Source organism: Periophthalmus magnuspinnatus, chromosome 4, assembly GCF_009829125.3.
Source record: "Periophthalmus magnuspinnatus isolate fPerMag1 chromosome 4, fPerMag1.2.pri, whole genome shotgun sequence".
NCBI lineage: Eukaryota > Metazoa > Chordata > Actinopteri > Gobiiformes > Gobiidae > Periophthalmus > Periophthalmus magnuspinnatus.
The window spans coordinates 21,639,000-21,656,490 of NC_047129.1; the positions used below are offsets into that span (position 1 = coordinate 21,639,000).

Consider the following 17,491-nt stretch of genomic DNA (forward strand, 5'->3'; position numbering starts at 1 on the left):
CAAAATAGGCCTCCCCCTGGTCACAATAGGCCTCACTCTGATCACAGTAGACCTCACTCTGGTCAAAATAGGCCTCCCCCTGGTCACAATAGGCCTCACTCTGACCACAGTAGACCTCACTCTGACCACAGTAGACCTCACCCTGACCACAGTAGACCTCACCCTGGTCACAATAGGCCTCACTCTGATCACAGTAGACCTCACTCTGGTCACAGTAGGCCTCACTCTGATCACATTAGACCTGGTCACAGTAGACCTCACCCTGATCACAGTAGACCTCACCCATTTCACAGTAGACCTCACAGTGATCACTGTTTTATTGATGTCTGCACAACTTTACTTTGACAGCCCTTTAGCTTTGTTCCCAACTCAGAGGATATGAGCCCTTTTTATCTATGTCCTGAACTGACACTGACTGATGAGACAATGTTTTGTATTGTGACTGCCTGTATTGTTGTACTGGTTGTTAATGGTTGTGTATTTGTACTCTTCCAAGCAACAGCTGTGAACTGAGTTGCCCTTTTGAACAAATAAAGTTATCTTATTTTGATTTAGAACTCTATGGGAGATTTTTTAAAGTAATAGCCTATTTTTGGGATTGGCTCCACAAACTTGTCATATTAATTTTATCACTTAAAATCCTTTCAACTGACAGCAATCCCATCTTTGGGGTTTAATAATAGCACCACTTTCTGAAGCTATTGTGAAAAAACTCTTTTTGCTTTTGTGCATTCATTCTGACAGACAAAACGTTGAACTTTGTGCCAGTTTTTGATTCATGTGGATTGGCCCAGTAATTATAGAGATATTCACTAAAGGCCAGGACAACAAATATACAATCTGACAGTTAAACAGCAAATTCCACCATACAATTCTGACCTTTCCTCCAGCTCAGACTAAGGATACTAGATTGTTGGGCTGCAAGATTTATTGCAATAAAATAATAATTGCAATTTGAGTGGTTGTAATTGAGGGCTTTTGGGAAAATATCTAATCATAACTTTTCTGACAGGCATTGCAATTACAATTTGATTTGACCACAGGATTCTGTTCTAAGTGCACATTTCAGAACATGTTTGTAGAGGACTAAACTACAGGGTTTGATTTTTTTAGTTTACACAAGACGGGAGAATTTGTCATTTGCTGTAGATGTTTATATTGTTGAATTGTATTGATATTTCTGAACATATCACAAAGGAAAATTTGCTAGCTAAGTAATTTCACTCTTTCACAATTTAATTTCAATTTGGTTGAAAAAATACAGCCCTATTGCAATTTATACGGCCTCTACCCAATTTTTTTTCATGCATTTGGGCAAACTGTGTCTTGCACCAGTACATTTATATTGCATAAGCAGCTATTGAGGTCAAAATAAGTCCACTGTGTACTGTCTGCTTCTAATTATAAAGCATTATTATAGTTTGTGTATCAGGAAGTGTATGGATAGCATGCTAGTTGTTGTTAGCTTTACCGTGGTGACAAAACTCTCCTCTGGTCTCTGTTTATAAACTCATCAGGGTGATAAATTAGGATGCTCCGAATGCATAAGGCAAGTGAGGAATAACTTTGGACCATGTAAAATGAACTTGTTCTGTTTTTCAGGTTTTTAAGGCAGTAAAAATCAGGTGCAGTTACAGTTTCTTCAGCAAGCAACAAAATATCATGTCTTATTCTGTATAAAAGCTGCTAACCGTTTAGAACTTTACACACATGTTCTGAAATACATGGGATTCGTGTATTAGTTTAACAGTTCAGATTTCAGTCTTCCCTCAAATGTGAATCCTTCCAGACAGTTTAAAAATATACACTGTGAACTGTGAGTGTTACTAAAACAAATCACAAATCCAATTGCAATGCTTGTCAAAATATTTAATAAAAAAATAAAACTATTCTTGTAAGCACCGTCACATCTGCAGCTAAGGCACCTCCAACTCAGGGCTCCAGTCTAGTGTAGTGAATGTATCCGACAGCCCGGTGACTCATTTTAGCCTAAGTGATGTACAAACGCCCACACACTCACAATGCAGACATAAGTGTACCTCTGCCCATAGCCTGCAGGGGGTGTGGGATGCAGCCAAGTGTGGAGAGTGTGGGCTGTATGTGAAATAAACAATGATAACCAGTAAACAGAACACGGCCATCAGAATTAATGCAGAAAAGATGTTTTAAAATGTCAGGTAAGTTTCACAGATTTGACACTGGGAGATTTACATTTTTTTTGTTGAAAGAAAAAAACGAATTTATAATATACAAAAGTTGAGTCAAATTCATCTTTTTGCTCAAAGTCATTTCATCAGTCATTTGATAGCTTTTGTGAAAAAAAAAACAACAACAACAAAAAAAACAACAACACATTTGTTCATTTGTACTGACAAAGTAATAATGGAATTTTGTTCCAGTTTTTCTGTTTCATACAGTGCTCATTATGACAACACTGTTAGAGAGATTTGGCTTTGGACAAATCACGGTAATACCTTATTTTTTTCCCTATTGGTGCACAAATTGCAGCAGCTATCCTGTATGAAAAGTGTACAACAGTCTCTCCAATGTAGCCTACTAACACAGTGTTTTGCAACGTGTGGTCTGCGAGCTCCTTCTGGGTTTACACAGATATCTTAAGTCAGTTTTATCCACTTGCCTTTTTTGTACAATTTTTCAATTAGAACTACTGCTGATGAAGTGCACTACAGGTTTAGCCCTAGTTTAGGACTGGTATAGTGCTGTTATTGTCAGTTTAGATCCGATGGTACTCAAAAAACCAAATCTTATCTCCGGTGGTACTTGAGAAAAATTTGAGAACCATTGTACTAATCTATAATCCACACAGTTTTTGCTCTGATAGTTGTGATAAATCTGGCAACTCCCGCTCAACGACTTTTCAACATTTGAATAACAACAATAACATTTGAATGTCTTTCATCCCAAGTTTTGTGTTGGCGAAAATGTATTTGTTATTCATTCACTCATAGGAGCAAAACTGCATCTTTATTAGTGAATTTGTTAGAAACTGTGCCAGGTTTTTGCTTCACTGTTGAGCATTTGAGCAGACTCTTAATAAATGTGGCCCTTCGTGGTAAGTTACTTTTTTAGCCACATCTGACCTGGGCTAACTTACAGAAAAGTGTCAGGCGTTCTCACCAAAAAACACCATTTATGATCACTCACAAAGCACATTCACACAGGAAAAGTGCCATATCGGTCTTGCCCACAACAACTGGGTAGAGCTTAGTTCAAATCCAGACCCTTATTGTTCTCTGTTCCCTGGACGAGCTTAACCACCGTTGCCCTTGGTGGTTCGACAGTGATTATATGTTGGATGCCCTGGTCATCATCACTATGCTGGAATATGTGTAAGTGTCTTGTTCACTTATACTACTGTGCCACATTTGCCCAAAGCTAAAATAATGAATGGTGTTCTGTCCTGGGTGATACTGGGTACATTTGCAAGGCCAGAAAAATATCAGGTAATGAGAATATTCAGCTAACCCTATAATTAGATCAGCATTTTGGTTTGTTTTTCAGCACAAGAGAAATCTGATCATCCAAAACATCTGGTGACATGTGTCTGTGAATCAGTGGATTTAGTGTGAGTGTAATTGGACGACAAAGTACAATAGATTTTAAAATAACTCTTCAGTCTTTAAAGCGGACCTATTCTGCAAAACCAACTTTCTAGAGCTTTAATCGTGTTATAGTTGTTTCCCGTCACCATCTACTCACCCAAATGTTGGATTTGTAGTGATTCATTCATGTTTGAGCAATGAGCAATGAGCATTACAAAGTCATTTTGGTGCAAATGCAAAAAAACTCGCTAGTGTGCTGTGCTGCTATCCATCAGAGGTACCAACAGCTACAAGGCTCTTTTATTATTATTGTGATGGTGTTTACGTCAATCCTTTTGGGCAAGTCAGCTGACTTGGTCCTTTTATTAAGTCATAATAGATTAATATTGCAGTTAAAATGTCCTAATGATAACAAAATAATCCACTGGTGTCATATGTTAAAGCTGTAGCAAACACAAGCATATGTCTTCTTTAACATTTTCTATTTCATTTTTTTCTTTGCCACATTAGTTTGGTCTTTTTTGCATAATCTTCCTTGTCAAAACCTGCACAGGAGTGCAGAAATCACATTACTCACATCAGATGAACTGTTTCATGACATTTCAATACTCCAGAAATCAGATTTTTGCGTAGCCACTGAGAGGGCATCAGACAAAAGCCTCTCTAATAAAGCTGCTCGTTCTCTGTTCACTTTGTAGAGGGTGGTTTGTGAAAGCCCCTCGGCGATCCTCAGCTCTTCTGCGTATCTCTGCTCTGTCTGTTGCATCTCATTTAGCTTCACTTGAGAAACTGCTCCATAAAATTGTATAGAGTTGATTGTCCGTATAGGCCTGTTAGGAGCAGTACAATATAAACCTTGAGCAAGATTAGTACTTCAGTAAAGTGGTTGTGTCTATACCACTAAGATAGTGTGCTTTTAATGACTATTTCACAAACATAACTTATTTGTGTTAGTTAGAGCTAAGTAAGAATGATGAATGGTTTGTCCTGAGTTATAGGATAAGATGTGCTCTATCTGCAGATTCAGGCACTGACAACCCAGGTTCAGTTGTGTTTGTATACCTTTTTAATTGCCTAGTATCCAGAATACACCCTTCTTTAATACTTTTCAAAGATGTGAGTCTGCTCACCAGTGAATCTCCCAGAGTTCAGATGGGTGTGATTAACAGGTGGATTAGCCAGTCAGGGACACGCCGATTTATCTCTGTTAATCTGAGATCAGTTATAATCTATGACAGCACATCTATGTGGATCATTGTTATAGCTTGCACATTTTAAATTGCAATATTAATCTAAAACGACTTAATAAAACAAACAAGTCTGCTGACTTCCACATTAGAAAACTGCAGTGTCCAATGGGAACTAATGTCGCTGTAAACATCACAACAAAGCCCTGTGTAGCTGTCGGCACCTGCTAACGAGTAGCACATTTTTTCCCCCATTTTTACTAAAATGACCATGCAGCGCTGTTGAATCCTCCCCTTATCACTGGTTAAGAAATTAAAATTGGAGAAGTAAGCATAGAGCAGTGGGCGTGTACCAGTGGTGGTGAGAACAGGGGTAGATCAGCAATATGGCGTCTTGAAAATAAGCAATTAAAGATTTCTCAAACATGCGCAAATCACTCCAAATGCAACTTTGAAAGAGTAAATAAGAAGAGGAAACAACAATAAGATGGTTAACAACTCTGAAAGGTCAATTCTAATACAGTGGTTTATCAGGTTACCTTCTAAAAATAAGCCGCAATAGGCGAAATCTGCAAAGTAGTCAGCTTTATTTTTTACAACTTTTAAGGCTGTAAAACCCCTCACCACACACTTTATACACTTTTCTCAGACAGGCATTAACATTTTCTCAATTTTCTCATTTTCATAACTTTGTATATTATATCCCACTTCCTTGATGATCGCTTTAGATGTGTTGTTCACATATGCCTCTGCTCCAGCGGTATCCGTAGAGACAGTCTCTCCCTGCAGAGAAACAAAAGCCAAACCAAAGCGTTTCTGAAATTTGTCAGTGCAGAACGTTTCATCGACATTGTGGGTTTTGTCGGGGAGAAAACTTGCAAACATACAGCATTTCAGAGTCACACTGCGATCCAACATTTATGTAAATTTGGCTGTAAATTACTGTACAGGAGACATGGCACGTCCCTTAGCCAATCAGGACGCAGAAGACAATGTGGATTCATGTGCTGTTAAAAAAAAAAAAAAAGCATGCTGAATTGCATTAAAAAAATCTGCAACACAGCAAGGCCGCGAAAGGCGGACTGCAATATAATGAGGGACCACTGTATTCCAATACTTATTCTAATACTTTTTGCTCATTGTAAACCGCAACAGAAAATGACTTGATAATAGAGATGGATAAAGCTGTATCTTGTTTTCAATGTTTTAAATATAAAAAATGACTGCGCAACAACTTTGAAAGCTATCTACATGGATTATAAATATTTAAAAGAAGTGGGTGAAAGGAGGGAAGCTGAAAACATTGTCAGAGCACTCAAGCCTCAAATGCAATACAGTATTACTCAAACATGCACGAATCAATCAAAATAAAATTCTGAGTAAATTTATTATGAGAGAATACTGTTATAATATGGATAAAAATCTATTCTGCAGAATGTGTCAACTTTTAATTTATTCTTATTTATGCAATTTATATTTATGCATTCAAAACATAGCTGCACCATTGTGATACACCTTTGTGCATTCATTAGTGCCAAGCTCTTACTCCATCATTCTTAGTACATATGAGTAGACATGTGTAAGTACTTTAGAGCCACAGAGTACATGATAAACCTAATGTGCTTCTTGTAAAACGATCCAGTGCCCAGATCCAGAGCATTAGCTGATCACATCTCTCTGATCTCTGAGCTGTGAGCCAAGAGGACGTGGTATCGACTGGAACACCAGATGTATATGTCCACACCAGCACACACGCTTACATAAGGCTGTCACTATAACACATGAGACCACTTAACACTTATCAGTCAATATAGGATTTATTTTGGCATATTGTGCATTAACATTAACCAGTGATTTCCAGTCTGTACTTACATGTGAGCTGTACACAGTGGAAACATTATAGAGGGGGTATTGTGCTAAAATCCACTATTTGGAGCTTTCTACCATGTTAAAATGTGGTTCCTACTGTAATGAACTGCTAAGATATGACTAATATTTTGATCACCATGTTACTTTTTATTGTTTTGATAATGCTATATTTGCTGAAAACAACGTATTAGCATGTTTTATAAGTTTCACATTTGTTTTTGATGGTCTCAGTCTCCCCTCCCTTTGCTCTCTGTCACTCCTTCAGAGAACTATCACAACGCAATTATATTTATGGAGAATTGTTGTGTGGGAGCATGAGTGATGTGGGCTTGTGGGCTGAGCATTGTGCAGTGTCTTACAGCTAATTTTAAGGAATAGGGCCCAGGAGAGATCACTAAAATAGTCAAACACACATGGATGACATCTAAAACCTCTTCAGGCATGTTTTTAATGCCTTAACGTTGATAACCTGGTAAAAAACAAAAAACAGTATATATAGATTTTGCATAATCCCCCCTCTTTAATTTCTGAAAACTGTGGGAGAGTCCAGCGTGTAGGTGACATGTTGTTAATTACTGTTAGATCCCTCAGACCTGGGCTGTGTTCTGCATTACAAACTCTCCTCCTTCAGACTGTAGCGCTCCTCTCTGCCCTCTCCATATTAAACTCGATGCACGCTGATTTCTCACTGCTCTGAACTAAATCCCTTTATTTGCTTTACAAGCGTTTACCGCCTCTTTTATTACAATGCGTCCTGGTCTAATCCTCGATCAGTATTTGGTCACCGGTGTAATTCATCACAGCTAAATAAATGCTGTGACCAGATTTGATTGTAATAAGTGAGTTCATAAATCACTGTGTGCGGGTAGTATAGCGCGTACTTTACCTCAAACAACAATCTGGGCCTCCTGCCATAGTGACTTGAATACAGTTACAACAGTACAATGCACAGGGTGACAGGGAGAGTATAGCCCCGATGTGAGGGCTCTGTTAGGAAGAAGCTGTTTAATGTTTAATACAATATAGGATCACAGCATCGGGCAAACACTGCAGAGAGTTCATATAAGCGTTTTGTGTTTTTTAATATCTTTTGAAATGTGTTTTTGAGACATTTGCATTGATATTATAAGTGTGATATGTTGCTCCACTCTCTTTTACTTAAATGTTTCCGACCACAATCCAAGTGTTTAAAAGTGAACAACACATTATACATTATTAGACCCGAGCAGAAGGACGACAATCGTCCAGACTAGGGGTGGAAATCTATGGGTGTCTCACGAATCATTTGAGAATCTCAGACAGCTCATGCATAGCTATCAGTTGTTGGTAAAAGAAACCTTTGAATTCTATTACTCCAGCCTTATCTCTGAAAACAGTCTAAATCCTAGACTACTTGTTAAAACAAACTCCCTCACCTGCCCTTCTGCATCGCCTTTTTCTCACACTTTACAAATAAGGTTACCAACATTAGGCAGAATATTTCACCAGCTATTCAAGTCCCCCATGTTCCACTTGAGCCTGTCCATTTTGAACCTGTCTGTTTAAAAATACACTTTTATTTATATAATGTATTTTTTAAGTGTGTTTTAATTTTTAAAAATGTGTTATTGCTGCTAGGTGGTTATTGTTTTATTGTTTTTGTGTATGAGATATTTACATTATGTGAAGCACTTTGTAACAAGTTTTTGAAAAGTGTTATAGAAATAAAAAATTATTATGAATTAGGTTATGATTCTGAGGCTCACGAGCTGATGCAGGATCAATGCATCTTTGTTTTACTATATACTTTACCATTCATAACAAATTAGTGGCTACTTTTTCAATATGCAGAGCTGCAGGATGAATTAATCACTTTCATTTAACACAGTTAGTCTATTTAACTGGCTAATTGCATTGTTTTTATCTTTGACAAAGTTTAGTTTAGTTTAGTTTAGCAGTGGGAAATAATATCTACATATATACAATAATATCACATCTACGGCAGAGTAGCTGTTAGCAGTGCTTCATACTATCCATTCAGCTTCTCGCAGACTTATCAGAGTGAATACAGCCCACACGCCTCTGTAGGGATACAGTGTGGAAGTAGTTTAGAGATAACCAGTTTATCTGCACGTTTTGCACTAAAGTTGCTTTTTGAGTCATTTCCATCTCGAACACAAAAAAAAAAAGTTACAGGCTAACAGTGTCATGTGTGAACATCTTTTCCTGAAAAGTCAAAATAAAGCCTCAGACAAATCCCACGGGTCACTGTGTGACAGAGGACGACAATGACGACAGGACAGCAGTAGCAGCTGTACAGATTCTGCATAGCTTGCACATGAGAGAACATAGACTCAAAACAGCAAAAAGCAGTAAAAAGCAGATGTAAACAGGAAAGAATAAGTATTTTCAGTTATGGTAACTAAACAGACCTGCTCAAAGTTATCCCCAAGCAAACCGTGTCAGTGGAAAAGCAGCTACAGTGAGAGACATGGGGAAAACAAACAGACAGAGTGGGTGGCTTTAATTAAGCTTAAAATTCAGATTATTGGTGTGTCTGCATCGTCAGATCGTTTTATTAAAATCAACAATGCATCTAAAAAAACGATTATTTTTCCCACCCCTAGCCTCGACAAGGGATTAATTAAATTCATACCTGGAACTCAGAAAATCACAATAGTAGTAAACAAGACCAAACATGACAGCGACTGCCTGGTATCGACAAGACCTAATCTTAGGTCTCATAGAAAAAAATATTGAAAGACCACTCAGTAGCACCACCCAATAAATAAATATATATATATATATATATATATATATATATATATATATATATATATATATATATATATATATATATATATATATATATATATATATATATATATATATATATATATATATATATATATATATATATATATATATATATATATATATACATACACATATATATATATATACATACACATATATATACATACATATAGTACTGGGGCAAGATTAATTTTGCTCAAATACATTTAGGGACAACAATCAGGCACAGGCCCTTTAAAAGTAAATACATATAGGTCCATCGATAAACTAAATTAAATATATTAAAAGCCACTCACATTAAGACAGGTATTTCATTCATGTCATTTAAACTACAGATATCCCTTTAGTTGAGTCCAGCCCTTCCCCTCATGGAACCTGTCCTTGGTGGAGGTGAGCAGACAAGATCTAATCTCTGCTGTGATAGAAGCCTGCCAATGAACCCTCCACTGGGCTGACTACACCTGACACTGTGGCTCCCTCTCTAAAAGGGCCCCCGGGAGCCACCTGCCTTTGTCCTGGGACCCATGGGTTTCGGGCTGGGCAGGATCTGATGGAGGAGACATTTCTGAGGGGCAGAGAAAAGAGTGGCATTTGCTTGACTCCGCTCCAGTGTGGAACAGTTTAACACATCGACAGGCACTTAAAATAACGTTTATTTGAATAGACTGATAATAATTTACTTATTGTTCAATATATGAACGCTGGAACAATATAATTTTGGGCTCAGTATATATCGTGTGTACAATTTCTTTGAAATAGTGGGGAGATTGTAGCCATTTTTATGTAATACAAAAATATTTGAGCTGTTGAGTGTAGAATAAATATCTTCTATGTCTAATTTTTGATTCATTCTGCCATTCATTTGTGCAGCTCAGGCCTTTTAATGATACAATATATTAAAAAAATTGGTTAACTGGGATTATCCTGCATTGTGACGTTTGCAAAAAGTAGCTTCAGTATTATCGTTTATCACAATATTTCTCTATATTGTGATAAATGATAATATTGAAACTATTTTTTGCTGTTGACATGCAACATAATCCTAGTAAACCAATATTTCTCTGCCTGAACGAGCTACGTGGGGCCGCCCGCCCATGGACCCACCACCTGCATTAGGATCCGTGAGGGCCCGGTGAAGAGAGATCTCAGTGGCAGTCGAAGGTCGGGGCGTCAACGACCAAATCAGAGTACCCAGTCTTCTTGGAAATCCTGGGAGGAGTACTAGACAGTCCACCGACCAGGGCCTCCGTTGTTCTGCTGGGGGACTTCAACACCCATATGGGCAATGGCAGTGACACCTGGAGAGGGGTGATCGGAAAGAACAGCCTTCCTGATCCGAACCCGAGAAGTGTTCTGTTATTGGACTTCTGTGCTAGTCATAACGAACACCATGTTCAAGCACAAGAGTGTCCATCAGTGCACGTGGCACCAGGACACCCTAGATTGAAAGTCAGTGATTGACTTTGTTGTGTCATCTGACCTCCGGCTGCATGTCTTGGACAATCGGGTGAAAAGAGAGACAGGACTGTTGACCGATCACCACCTGGTGATGAGTTGGATCCTCTGGCAGAGGAGGAAGCCAAATAGATCTGACAGACCCAAGCGTACTGTGAGGGTTTGTTGAGAACATCTGGCGGAGCCCTCTGTCAGCAGGGTCTTAACTCTTCTTCCAGATCCCAGGGGAGGCTGGGGACATGGTTTCCGAGTGGGCCATGTTCTCCGCCTCTACTGTTGCTGCAGCCATGGTCGTAAGGTCTGTGGTGCTTGTCGCAGCGACAACCCCCGAACCCAGTGGTGGACACCAGAAGTAAGCTATGCAGTTAGGCTGAAGGAGTCCTATTGAGCCTCGTTGGCTTATGGGACTCCTGAGGCAGCTGACGAGTACCAGTGGGCTAAGCGTGCCGCAGCTCATGCAATTGCAGAGGCAACAACTCGAGGTTGGGAGGAGTTTGAGGAGGCCATGGAGGAGGACTATTGGTTGGCCTCAAAGAGATTCTGGCAAACCGTCCTACGTCTCAGGAGGGGAAGGCAGTGCTACACCAACACTATTTACAGGCCTGGAGGGCTGCTGACCTTGACTGGGGATGTTGTCAAATGGTGGAAGGAATACTTTGAGGATGTCCGCAATCCCATCATCACGTCTTATGATGAGGAAGCAGACAATTGGAGGTGGACTCATCCATTACCTTGGCCAATGTCACTAAGGTGTCTGGCAATCCAGGGGTGGATGAGATCCATCCTGAGTATCTTAGATCTCTTTATGTTGTGGAGCTGTCTGGGAGTCCCTGCTTAGAGTGCTGCCCCCACCACCTGGCCCCCGGATAAGAGGAAGAAAATGGATGAACAATATTTCTCTGTAGCGATATATTGTGCTTCAAAATTTGTTACTGTGACTATGTTTGAAGAATAAATTTTGTCACAAATTGTGCTAAAAGCTAATACTACTTTTATTGGTAATATCTTGTGTATTTAAATGTGCAACTTTGCTACATTCACCACCTGCCTGTTTCCATGGAGATGTTATTTCTAATAATAATAATGCTTTAAACTTGAAATGCACTTTTCAGGCTTATGGAAGCTTCTTAATGTGCTACACTGTGTCATTTGTTATTCACTGGGTTCTCTGTGGTAACCTACTGTTGTAGCCACATCAGGAAGTGAGGCTGCTAATCTGCGCCATCAGCCCCTCTGACCACCCCTGACAGTCACTCACACCCCACTTTCATACTAGGCAATGTGCATGAAGTGTGTTGTGTAAGGACACAATGACAGAACTTGGTCCATTCTTCAGGTTTAGGAACCATTGAGATTTTAAAAGTTCACAAACTTTCAGGGCTAGTCCTTGCACCTCTCAACAATAATTTTGAATATCCTCCTAATTAGTCTGTGTTTTTGTGTTTTGACAGAGCCAGGCGATGCGGATCGTGAGGACCGTGGGCCAGGCCTTTGAGGTGTGCCACAAACTGAGCCTGCAGCACACTCAGCATAGCACCCAGCCCGGCACCCAACCCAGCGGACAGGGCTCAGAAGAGGGGAGTAGGACACCCACCAATGGTACGGAACAGTGGTAGTATATGCAAGTACCACAAGATGCAGGCCAGACAGGAGAAAAGTTTTTTACTCAACCCAGCAATGAGAAAAATCTGGATGTGGTTTAGTTCTGGTTTGATCCTGGGTTAGTTTTGACGTAGACTTTATTTGGGCCTGCTATAGTCCAAGTTTAGTCTAGGCTTGATTCAAGATTTAGTCCTGATTTTATCCTGGTTTAGTCCTGCTCTAGTCCAGGTTTAGTTCCAGGTGGTCCAGATTAGTATGGTGCTATTCTCATCCTGATTTAGTCCTGTTTAGTTCTGCTCTAGTTCTGGTTAATTCTGTTTTAGTTCAGAGTTGGGACTTGAGCCAGCAACCCTAGACTTTTGCTGTAACCACTACACTACACTACTTCTGTCATAGAAGATTTTGGAGTTTTGGATTTCAATTGGTTTCTCTTCTCACACGATCCAGTTTGACTTATGTGACCATATGAAGAACACGGCATGCTGGGTAATAAAACCTGCAACAGACAATAGCATGTTCTGAGTAGGATTTGAAACCCCGTCCTCAGTGTGCAAGCCAAGTGTCCTATGCACTGCACCATCAGAGCTAAGAGAAGACTTACTTCTGACAAAACTAAAGCAGCAAATCCACTAGTAACACTGCAGCAAATTAACTCGTGTGAAGAACAAGGTGTCCTGTGTAATACAAAGTGAAAGCAGTGAAATGTCAAAGTTATAATATTTGGATGGAGTGACAAAGATTTTAAGAAGTTCAGTGAGTTACTACTGTAGAAATGGCCGCCTTGATAATTATTTTGCATAGTATGTTATAACTAGAAGTAGTAGTAATACATTGTAGTAGTCACTTGCAGTAGTAATTGTAATAGATTGCAGTAGCCTGTATTTCACACAAATTTGCTTGTGATCACATTGGTCCGACTCTCCACCATGTGCCTGGACTCAAATATATTCAAATAATTGCCCACCCCTGATATAAAGAGAGCTATTTTCATTGAAGCAATTTTTCATGTATTTAAATTAATGGTAAAAACTTAAAAATTTATCAATGTGAAAAATATTGGCAACCATGGCATAATCCATCCAAGAGGTTGAACTTTTATTTGAAGGACTGAAGACTTGAAATGTGTCATTGGTTTGGAAGAGAGGCAAAAATACAAGAGCAGTCAAAACATTTTCATATTAACCCACTCTACATAATCCTTGAGTTTTTATTTCACAATTTTGTCCATAAATCAAGGTATGAACATTAATAACAGACCTATCAGGTGCAAGGTCACTCCCACTAGCATTAGCAACAGGTTTGACTGACAAACCAAACCAGTGGAGCTAGCGGAATGAGGTGATTACCTTCTGTAACATTGCTCCTGATTGGCTCTTTGATTGGGCACCCGGATTTCAAAGCATGGGTCTTGGGTGCACATTAGCTGCAATAACTAGTTGTAGGTATCGCCTGCGGACACCAGAATATGAGCCTTCACCAGCTCATCCTGATCCTGCCTGGTGTGAGTCAGACTGCCTCTCTGCTGTGTGTGCACATCTAATGGCTCTGTAATCTCCAGCACACAGCTCCTCCATGTTCGCTATTAGGCTGAGGTAACAGCTCCTCCATGTTGTGTAAGGTGCCCCAGCAGACTGAGAGAGCAGGAGCCCGGGTCTGAGCACTCATCCAGGCCTGGTCACGAACAGTTAGCTCCCCTCCACTCCCACACACATACTCTGCTCCTCCGAGGGTTGAAAGTATTGAAAATCAGATAGTAATCAATGCCAAAACTAGTATCAAAACTCGTTTGAGCAGGTATCAGTATTAAAAAAGTCAGATTCAAAGGACAGAAATGAACCTTTCCTGAATAGCTTTAGAATGATCTTGAGCTGTATCTGTAGTAAGTATAAAACCACATAGACTAGTATACGCCCATGGACCACTATATGGAACCTACCTGGACTGAGACATTACACAGATTTAAGGCCACATTGTAATATAAACATGATTTAAAACAAATAAATATTGATATACTTAATAATAAATATTAATAAATACAATTTAAATATTTTTAATGAATATGATCATTTAAATATGCTAATGTGGTGAATTGGCATTCTGCTTTTCATTTTTTGTGATTGATACTGAAGTTGCTGGGAGCCGAGAGCCTGCGTAATCCAGGGAAAGCCTGTAGCCTTGTTAGCACATGTTGCCCTGCATTGGTCAGGTTTCTTTATTGGATTGGAATTGAGAACTGCAGACTTCTAGCAGAGAAAGGATCATTTCCCACTCCACTTCCACTAATAATTCTACTTTTAATACAAATTCTTTTTCCACTTTAACTCAAGGTGTTGTCCGTGTCCTGTTGTTACCCTCTCAGGCTCCTTCATATCTAGAGTCTGTCTGATCTGGCCTATCCCCCCTTTCACTCTGCCATATCCAAATACTACAAAAAGGGTACAAAAAGCACCTTAACTGCTACATAAACAGTGGTGAGCTAGTCAGGACCCTAGAATATTGTGTAACAACAATTGGAATTACTGTCAAAATGGATTTTGTAAAAAAAAAAAAAAACCTTGGTGTCAAAGTCCCAAATGCAGTCATTGTCAGTGGTATTACTGAACCAGTGAAAGAGCAAGAAGTTTTAGACTACCTAGAATGCAGTACCGTGAGCAGGGTGCTAACTATCGATGGTGACTCATTTGAGTTTAACAAGAGTCTGAATCCAGTGTAGTTCTCCAAACATTAGGACCTACATTGCCTTATCTCTTTGTGTCCTTTGACCATCCTGATCTTAAATACTGCGTTCAAGCTTTAACAGAGGTGTACACTAAAACTGTAGGGGGCAGTGTTACTGACACTTACCTCAGTGAGCTAAAAATTTTAGCCAAGTTAAGTAGGAAAGACTTTGAAGATGTGTTGCAGGATGTTATGTCTACCATAGAGAATTCCATTGGGACTGCTGTTGATAATGCTGAACCCAGCCCTACTGAAACTGAAACACTGTTGAGCTCACTACTTCTGTGGTAGAGCCACAGTCTCACCCCCCTCTACAAACTGAACTTCCCCACTCCGGAAACTTTGTCAAAGTCCATACCAAAGCCCCTCAGACCAAATGTGACACCTCACATGTAGAGTCCAAACAATCTTAACCCACCTGAAATCCAGAAGATTTTAGTCAAGCATGTTGTAAAAAGTGCTGAAAAGACACCAAATGCTCACTCCTCATTAAGACTGCATGTTTGGTCTGGCAAAACACCCAGACCTTACAGTGAGACTATGAAATGTGGCCTTTTCATGTTGACTTAATTGTTGATTATTCTTCTATGCCTGACTTGGAAAACAATTGAAAAATTCTGAAAAGTCTCCTTGCCCCTGTTTCCGATGTTATCTGTCCTCGTGGGCCCGATGCCACTCCTAAAGACTATCTTAAGCTGTTAAGACTCAGCCTTTGACACGGTTGAAGACAGTGAGGAATTGCTTGTGTGATTCATGAACACTCTCCAGAGACCCTCATCTTAACTGCACTCTCTGCAGGTGGCTCTGAACCTTGCAACGTGTAGAGGTGGCTTTAAGCCCAGTGAAATGAACAGACAATTTGTAAAACAGTTTAACAGAAGCTGTTGGGATGATAGCCTGTTGTCAGAACTACAGTCCGAACTAAAGCAAGATCCACCTTTATTTTCAGAGCTGTTACTTCTCCTATGCACTGCAGAAAACAGACAAGAAGTGAACAATACACAAATGAAAAAAACACTTTAATGCAACAAAACAAAAATCAGTCTCCCCATGAACAAACTGTCAAACCAAATGCCAATACAGTTGGAGCAGATTCAAACTGTCTAACCACGCTAAAAAAAAAGTCGCTGACCTAAAAAGTCAATTGGCTGCAGCCATGAAACAGAAGAAACAACCAACACAAAAGAGAGATCAAACAAAAAAAAATTGGAAAAAAATAAAAAAATAAAACCTGATCATACAAACTCTGAAAACCTCATTTCACACAGCCATCCCAGTACAAGGCCCAAACACTGGAACTGTTTCCGCTGTGGGGAAGACGGGCACGTAGTTGCTACATGCGAGTCAGAACCAAACCCGGCCCTTATAGCTGCAAAACGAAAAGAGCTGAGAGTAAAAAGACAAATCTGGGACAGTGAAAATAGCCCTCTTCCTTTAAACTTCCTTTAAACTAAAGTTATTGAAGTGCGTATCTGTCCTACTCAGTCCAAACAAAAAAGTACCTTTCATAAAGTGTGCTCACTTAAAATCACTCACTAAAACAAACACCGTTAATCTCCTAATTGGTTTGATACAAACAAAGAGCACTGCCCAAGTAAAAGTAAATAGCCACCCTGTAAACTGTTTATTAGGCTCTGGCTCCCAAGTGACCACTGTCCCTGAGTCCTATTATCAACAGCATCTGTCCACTCATGAGATAAAGCCACTTTTTGAACTGTTAGAAGTTGAGGGAGCCACCAGCTGGTCTGTAAGTTACTTAGGCTACATTGAGATGCAGGTCACATTCTCCAAAGATTTCCTGGGTACTGAAGTGCCCACACTTGCCTTAGTTGTCCCTGATGTGCGTGCAGCGTCCCAGTCCCTAGTGCTCATTGGGACACCCCCACATATATATATATATATATATATATATATATATATATATATATATATATATATATATATATATATATATATATATATATATATATATATATAAGGCAGTGTTAAAAGTTCTTGATTTACGGCATGGACAGTGCAAAAACAGTAGCCTTGGTTTAATGACCATGCACAACAAAGGGCCCCAGTTAGTTCAAACAGGCTGAACTATTGCTCTTGAAGGTTCTATAGCTGTGTCAGTCAGCAATAGTGAAAAATATGTCCTGTTAGAACACCTAACAGTATCCACCTTATATGGTACTGTCCTGGTAAAACCTTGCCTCCTTGACCTACCTGAAAGCCCACCTTACCTTGTCCCGGTTATAGTTATCAATGAATTCCAGCATGACATGACAATCCCTCAAAAATGTGTAATTGGAGAAA

The 17,491-nt window shown here is 39.4% G+C and overlaps 1 protein-coding gene across 1 annotated transcript in view; it reads left to right on the plus strand.

The window, feature by feature from the left end:
* The window catches only part of LOC117394025 (carboxyl-terminal PDZ ligand of neuronal nitric oxide synthase protein-like), a 204,469-nt gene that overhangs the window by 100,581 nt on the left and 86,397 nt on the right, over positions 1 to 17,491 (plus strand). The window contains exon 6 of the mRNA XM_033992037.2: positions 12,322 to 12,469. Within this exon, the coding sequence (XP_033847928.1) occupies positions 12,322 to 12,469 (148 nt within the window). The remainder of the gene's footprint in view (positions 1 to 12,321; positions 12,470 to 17,491) is intronic.